General features: G+C 42.4%; 1 protein-coding gene across 1 annotated transcript; it reads right to left on the bottom strand.

Moving 5' to 3' along the window:
* Window positions 1–4,019: 4,019 nt before the first annotated feature.
* On the bottom strand, window positions 4,020–5,521 carry lratd2a (LRAT domain containing 2a). Its single transcript, XM_070846834.1, has 2 exons — window positions 5,283–5,521; window positions 4,020–5,073 (listed from the first exon to the last, which is right to left on the bottom strand). Exon 2 carries the CDS (start codon window positions 4,991–4,993, stop codon window positions 4,169–4,171), a length of 825 nt encoding a protein of 274 aa, XP_070702935.1. The 5' UTR covers window positions 4,994–5,073; window positions 5,283–5,521; the 3' UTR covers window positions 4,020–4,168.
* Window positions 5,522–6,941: the final 1,420 nt, after the last annotated feature.

The following is a 6,941-nucleotide window of genomic DNA, read 5'->3' as shown; positions in this document are numbered from 1 at the left end:
GAATGGTCTGTATAACAATAGGAGGGAAACACCCGGGATCTGTCTATCCCAAGGACACAGGCGTCACTCACATACCTACGAGCACCTTAGTCCTGACTCACATCTCAGGAAGTTTAGAGGGAGTTTATTTCTAAAGCACCTACATATAACAAGTGTCACAGAATGACTCTCAAGTCAACAAAAACACAGCATAAGGCGAACAAACAAAGAAAGAGCACACACACACACACACACACACACACACAAGTCAATGAAAGGCCAGTTTACATGGAGACGCGCAGCTGGCATTTACAATGTTTGCACTGCTGACTGACCTTAAATCTTGGAAGGCTATTCCAGAGCCTGCAAGCCACAACAGCAAAACACAGTCCAGAGTTTGAGTGTTGACTAATGTACAGCACATGCTATCAAAAGCATTGGTAAGATGACTTCAAGGTCTTTCTTCTTAGTAAAATGTTGCTTATTTACACATACATCAGGTATAGAGTCACAAACAGTTGGTGTTGTGTTTCTTACCACTTGACAAATGTTCATTATCTACTTGCTTTTATCTCTGTTTTTGGTCTCTACCGACCGATTTTCACCACTTAATGGCTGACTGTCTGCCATCCAGTGTTATTAATGCTAGACAGCTAAACATTGACCAGAACCTCACTATAAACCTCCATAAAGCCAAGATTAGCTGCAATTGATCATCCTCTGTTTGTTGATCACTACAAGTGACCCCTCTTTCACATTGTCACAATGTTCATACATCTTCATTTGGTAAACTGTTATTATTGAAAAAGTATCACTTATAGCCGCTTTAAGTCTGCTCCTCTGAAAACACATCTGCCACTTTCCAATGTAAATCAATCTGTATTTTTCTAAAATCAACTTTCATTTTTCTACACTCTTATTTTATTGTTTTCAAGACATAACACTCATTTCCAGAAAATTCTTTCTGCTTTTGATTGAAGCTTCACTGTAACTTACATTTTTTTCACTTGTAAGAAAAAGAGGTTTTTAGGATTTAACTGTAGACAGAAATGTCCTGATAAGATGGAGATTTTTAGCACTGTTGAGATGAAATTAAATGATCCGATTTCTGCCTTCTGCTTGTCAAATATTGGGCAATTTCATGTCTTCAGTTCATCAAATTCACAGCTCATGTCCACACTGAGGACAGAATGTGTGGACGAGGTGTCACAGGTAGACATCACTTCATTTGCAGAGGCTAAAAGGTTTGGCACGCTACATTAATGGTTCCAAAGTCTTGAAACTGAGCTGAGCAAACAATCAGCAACATGCAAACCCCACGCAGAGAGGAACCAGGCGCCAGCATGGCCTGCCCACACATCTCTCATTCAGATGAAGAAAAACATCTGAAGAACTGCATCGCACAGCTCAACTATCTGCACTGCACCTCACATACAGGATGTTCTGAGACTGAAGACTGAGGTTATAACTGAAGCTGATGCAGAAACATCTGCACAGCTGCATTCCTGTCTTGTTAAATGATTATATAAAATTGTCTAATAGACTTAGGAAAGGCTGAACTTGACAAGACCTAATTTGATTACAGTGCTGTAAGGGACATTAAAGCAACTGCGGGGAAATACAGCATGTGGGCTAAAGCAGCCAGATAGCTGCCAGTGTGCTCTTCTGCACAGAACACACTATTTAAGTCTGACTGTTCCCTGTGGTCATTAGAAAGGAATATTTACAGATTTGACAGACCAGCATAGATGATTTCAAGTTAAACAGTCTTATTTGAAGATGTATTTACATACAGGTTTTAAGCTGTAGCTTTACTTCTTGTTGCTATTATAATTCAATGTAGTCGTTCTGCATTAAAACCTGTGATCATTGTTTGAAAAATTGCTGAGGCACAAAGGAGTCCACCACACCGCAGCTGCCTGTATTTGATGAAGGTCGCCTTTCTCCTCCTGTGGCCATGGTGCTCATTCTCACCACATCAGTCTGGCCACAATCACCTTTTATTTTCTGAAGATAAAGAGAGAGAATATTCACATGATTTTTTTTTATGTGTTAGGATTATTATGATGTCTCCAGTCACAGGAGCAGCTTTGTGTTGGAAATCAAAGTTAGCCTTCACAGTGACATTTCAGTTCTCTCAAAAAGAATAAACTATGAGAATAAATTAACACAGAAAAACAAAACCTAACAATCACCGGTGCAAAACTGCAGATAACATCGGCTTCTACAACTACAGCTACGTGAGCTTATCGCTGCCATCGTCTGAGCACAATGAGCATTCTTTCCACTGATTCAATGTAGTTTCATCACACTGAGGCTGTAAAAACATTGTTTAATCGTGTTCTTCAGGGCTGTATTGAAAACAATGCACTGTTAGAAATCCTACAAAAACCATGCAGTGGGATTTATATGCAACAACAAATTGAGTTTATTGTTATTATGGTCAATTTGCCATCTGCTATTTGTTTCAAGACCTAGTTTCATACTAAAGTGGGCAGATGGTCTAAATTTGCCGCAAATCCATTGTAGTTCTGAAATAAGCAATCATGGTGGTGTATTTCTGTCATTCTATAAAAAGTTTGTCATCCAAAGACTCCTCCTGTTAATTCAAGGGGCTATTTTTCCCTGAACTACTCTCAGATGAATGCAGTAATTTTGTTCACATTTTAATACTTGGGGCTCAACTACTGTGCATGGAAGAATATAACCATTTATAATTGTATGTGCCCTCTCCTGCTGGCCCCTGGAACCATCAGTCTTTCATGATACTGTGAAATTAGGCTGCACCCATCTATTAGTTTCATTATTAAAAGGGAACGTCTTCAAATATCTTGTTTTGCCCGTCCAACATTAAAAACCCCAAACCATCAATTTAAAAATGATATAAAACAGAAAAGCAAATCATCTTAAAATATAGTTTCTACTGATTCATCGATTAGTCGACCAATTGTTTCAGCTCCCAAGTAGAACTAGGTGTTCCGTTTCTATCAGAGTCAACTGGTGAGGAAGTAGTTCATCCTGTGGCATACGATACAGCCGTGACACTTTAGATAAAACCAGCCTCAGTGAGCCAACTTTGTGAGGCCCAGACAGCAGGATTAAACCCCAAGCTAGCTCACTATCTGTGCAACATGGCTGCTGAGACTGGGAAGTTTCTTTGGTAATAAGTAATACAGACTTTCCTGGTGTAAAATAAAACGTTGGGTAAAATCATGCTCCTTACAGAAGGTATGTGGTTTGACAACTAACAATGAGCTTTGATCTTCATATGTCTATAATGGGGGGGGGGGATTAAATCTCATTTTCTCTGTTTTGACAATAATTAAGAAAATGTGTCTTCTGCAGCTGGTTAAAGGATTAACCTTTCAATCCCAGCAAATGACACTAATTGGCAAGAAACACTTGGGAGACCACATGAAGACGACAGGACGAGCATTTCAGACACTCAGTATTGATCCAACGGATAATAATGTGTTCCAGGAGCTAATTATCATTCTTGTGCATGTAAGTGAAAAAAATAAATAAAATTTTGACAGAAGACTCATTTCAAAAATGCATCGAGGAGTCATGGTTTACTTGACCTTTGGATACAGTTAAGACAGACGTTGACCAGTGTAACACAGACCAGCTCCACGGCATTTTCCTCAGATGTGCTGGTGTGAGAATTAACCTTAAAGGCAGAGAGAAATCCTTCTTGTACTCAGCGGGCCGCTCTGACACTTTGCTGTCTGGGTGAGCTGAGGGATGAAGCCAAGCCACGCAAGGATCAAGTAACAGGACACAGTATGAATAGAGAGACGCTCGGTCTACTTTACAGAATCATGACAGTTTAAGACAGACGTGTAAAGCTTTTATAAAAACTGTACATTCTGAGTGGAGGGGCTGTTGGAGCTACGAACAAGCCTATCTACTAATTCAATTACTCTCAGATAATTGAATTCATAATTGCTAAGGCCATGAAGCATTGAGGGCTGTGGCTTTAAGGCAATAACATTGTTGTATGTGAAAACATGGACCGTAATTAAAATGACAGAGTCCAAGTAGAAAGATGGCATGTACGCTCCAATTAAAACTAAAGTGAAGGAGTGAAGGCTTGCTATAGATTAAAGCAAGGTGTAACAGTTCATGTTTGGTAAAGGCTACTCTACTTGCAAAGCAATTAATTTGAAGAGCATGAGACAGGCAGACATCAGTCATTGCCTGGATCACTTTTTATCTCCTCCACGCTGCTGAAATGAGTGGCCAGCTCCTGCAGCACGGCTGTCCTGCCCAGGTGATCGTTCCTCCTCTTCTCCATGATCATGTCCTCCAAGCTCTGAAACTCCAACACGTGCGAATGCTTGTCAGACATGAATATTTTCAACCTGTAGGGCTGTTTGCCTATCCGTATCTCCCCACCCATTTTGAACTCCCTCTTTCCGAACATGCACCAGGCAGCGAAGCACTCGGAGTTCCTCCAGCTCAGCTCTCGGTCCTTCAAGCCCACCTGCTCCATCGCGTTCTGCACCACCATGTCCGGACCCAGAGCTTTGAAATTGTAAAAGTCGTTCACTATCCGGCACCTCCTCCCTTGACTGGCATCCGTCAAAAAGCTGTTTTTCACCTCGGCTCTGTGCAGGTGCACCACCTGGAAGTCCCCCACGTACACAGCCCAGTGCGGGTACTGACCGGTGGCCACAAACTCCACCAGGTCCCCTGCTTTGCATTTGTTTAGTAGATTCTCCGGGGAGTAAACCTCCAGGTTGGCGGACTTGACGCTCTTCTCGTAAATGCATTCGTCTCTGTTGTAGACGGCGCACTCCACCTCGTCGCGCTGATCGTACTGTTTCTCTTCCTGATTCGGGTCCCTTTCCGTGCCATCCACCGCGCAGCCATCCTCCAGCTCGTCGTCGTCGTTCGAAAATATGTAAGAGACGCCGATCCGCGGACCGTCCTCCGTGTCCACGCCGTTCGGGTCCACTGTAGGAACTTCTGCGTAACTTAAATGCGACAGCTTGTCCATCTGGTTCCCCATGCCGCTGCTCACCTGGTAGCAGCCAGTGTAACGTGATCTGATGGCGAGAGCTGTTACCGGTCGCCAAACATCACCACCATCTGCAACAAAACCTCACAGGTTAAAACTTCCTCCGAGCTGCCGCCGGACAGCGGGGTTTATCCAAATTACGCATAAGAGTATCTCCGTGATGTGAGAGCCGGGACAGGCCGTCAGTGCCCCATCAACAAGTGGAGTCGGGAGGAGAAAACAAACTGGTTTCAAATTTAGAGAAGAGAATTATCCCTCAGGTGGAGCCTCGTAGACTCACCTGCTGTTTCCCCACCTCCTGCGTAAAGTTCCCTCCGCCGGCGGTCAAACAGGAAACAAAGGGAGTTAAAAGCCAAATCCTTGTCACGCAGGGCCGCTCGTGTGTTTGTCCACAGCGCAGATAAACTAGTCCACGGTGCTCACGGCGCAAACACTGGTCGCTGTGCAGCAGAGATCCGGCCGGCGGTGAGCTGGAGGCAGATCTGTGGTTCGGCATCGCCACAGCGACTCTCTCCAGACACACACCGCTCCGCTTTCAAAGCGGAAGTGAGCGTGATCATTCACCACCTTTGATATCCGCTCCTCATCCTCACACAGTTTAGACGCTGGTTGAAATCAATGCTGTGACTTTGTCTGAACTGTTTTAATCTCAAAGTTTTATTTTATTTTATTATTATTTTTCAATTATTATTGTTTGATGCTCTGAGTGATTTTATACTATATTAACTAAGGAATAATATAAAGCATTACTGATTAATTATTAATTTATCTTATTTTATCTTATTGGCTTATTTATTTCGTTGGTTTTGATTTTATTTATTGGCTGTGGTCATGTTTATGTTTTCTTCATTGACTCATTAATGGTCTCGTTTCAATAAAATTTTAAACATATTTTATTTGATATATTTATTTATATTAGTTGGTTATGTTTATTTTGATTTATTCGTGTATTAATTTTCATTATATTAAGCTTATTGTATTTGTTGAATTTTAATTTACATTTTGTTTAATTATTGTTTTACTGATCTTTTTTGTGTGACTGTACAGGAAAAATGCAGAGCAGGCAAACCTCCATCCTGGTTTGGGTGGCTGACTTTGGCCGTGTCACAAATTACAAATCTACACAGTGAGGAGACCTGTGAGGGGTCCGACATCTGTGGATATTTTAGTGTTTTGACCACCTGTCTGTCCTTGAATGAACTGAAGCTGCGCAGTCATTTGCTCCGTCTCCATCTCCTGGTGGGACCATAATGTCTCCATTACATTTGTAGTGGCTTGTGGCCTGCCTAGACTCGCTCTCTGTTATAGGCTATTTTCTCACCACTGTATCCCACAGGCAAGGGGAATGTGCTCGGTATACCCCAAAAATGGCTCATGCTGCAGCAGCCTCTGTGTGAAAACACCTGATCTGAAAATGGTATCGCTTTGAGTGAGAAACTGGGAGAGACGCTGAAGGGTGTGAGCATGTTTGACAGGTTGTCAAGGGAAACAAATGTGCAGCACTGTGAAGAAGATAGACATAAAGACTCAAACTTCAACAGAGCTGAAGGACCTGAGTTTGACCCCAGCACAGGCTGAGCTGGGTAGCCACTGGAGAGGCTGATTACACCCTGACTGCAAAGTCATCCAGTACAGTAGATATGATAAAGGACGTCTCTCATCAGAAATGTACTCTCTTACTTATCCATTCATCTAGTTTAAACAGGCAGAATGGCCTCATTGGCCACAGAGGACTCAGCAGATTAGCATGGCGGCCTTTGGACAGCACTCCCTAATACTATCAGGTTAATTAAGAGACTGAGCTTTCCCAGAGCTGCACAGGATCACACTGTGTGATTTCCAGTCTTGTGTAATCCAGATCAAATGTTTACCCTGATTAGTAAAATTCAACCTGGGTCACAGAACTTTCCTTATGCAGGTTTCCAGGTCAAGACGGAAC

This window comes from Pempheris klunzingeri, chromosome 16 (assembly GCF_042242105.1).
Source record: "Pempheris klunzingeri isolate RE-2024b chromosome 16, fPemKlu1.hap1, whole genome shotgun sequence".
Lineage (NCBI taxonomy): Eukaryota > Metazoa > Chordata > Actinopteri > Acropomatiformes > Pempheridae > Pempheris > Pempheris klunzingeri.
This window is presented reverse-complemented; position numbering and strand designations above follow the sequence as displayed.

Coding starts and splice junctions, on each gene's coding strand:
- lratd2a (XM_070846834.1), bottom strand. CDS start 4,993: ATGGGGAACCAGATGGACAAGCTGTCGCATTTAAGTTACGCAGAAGTT.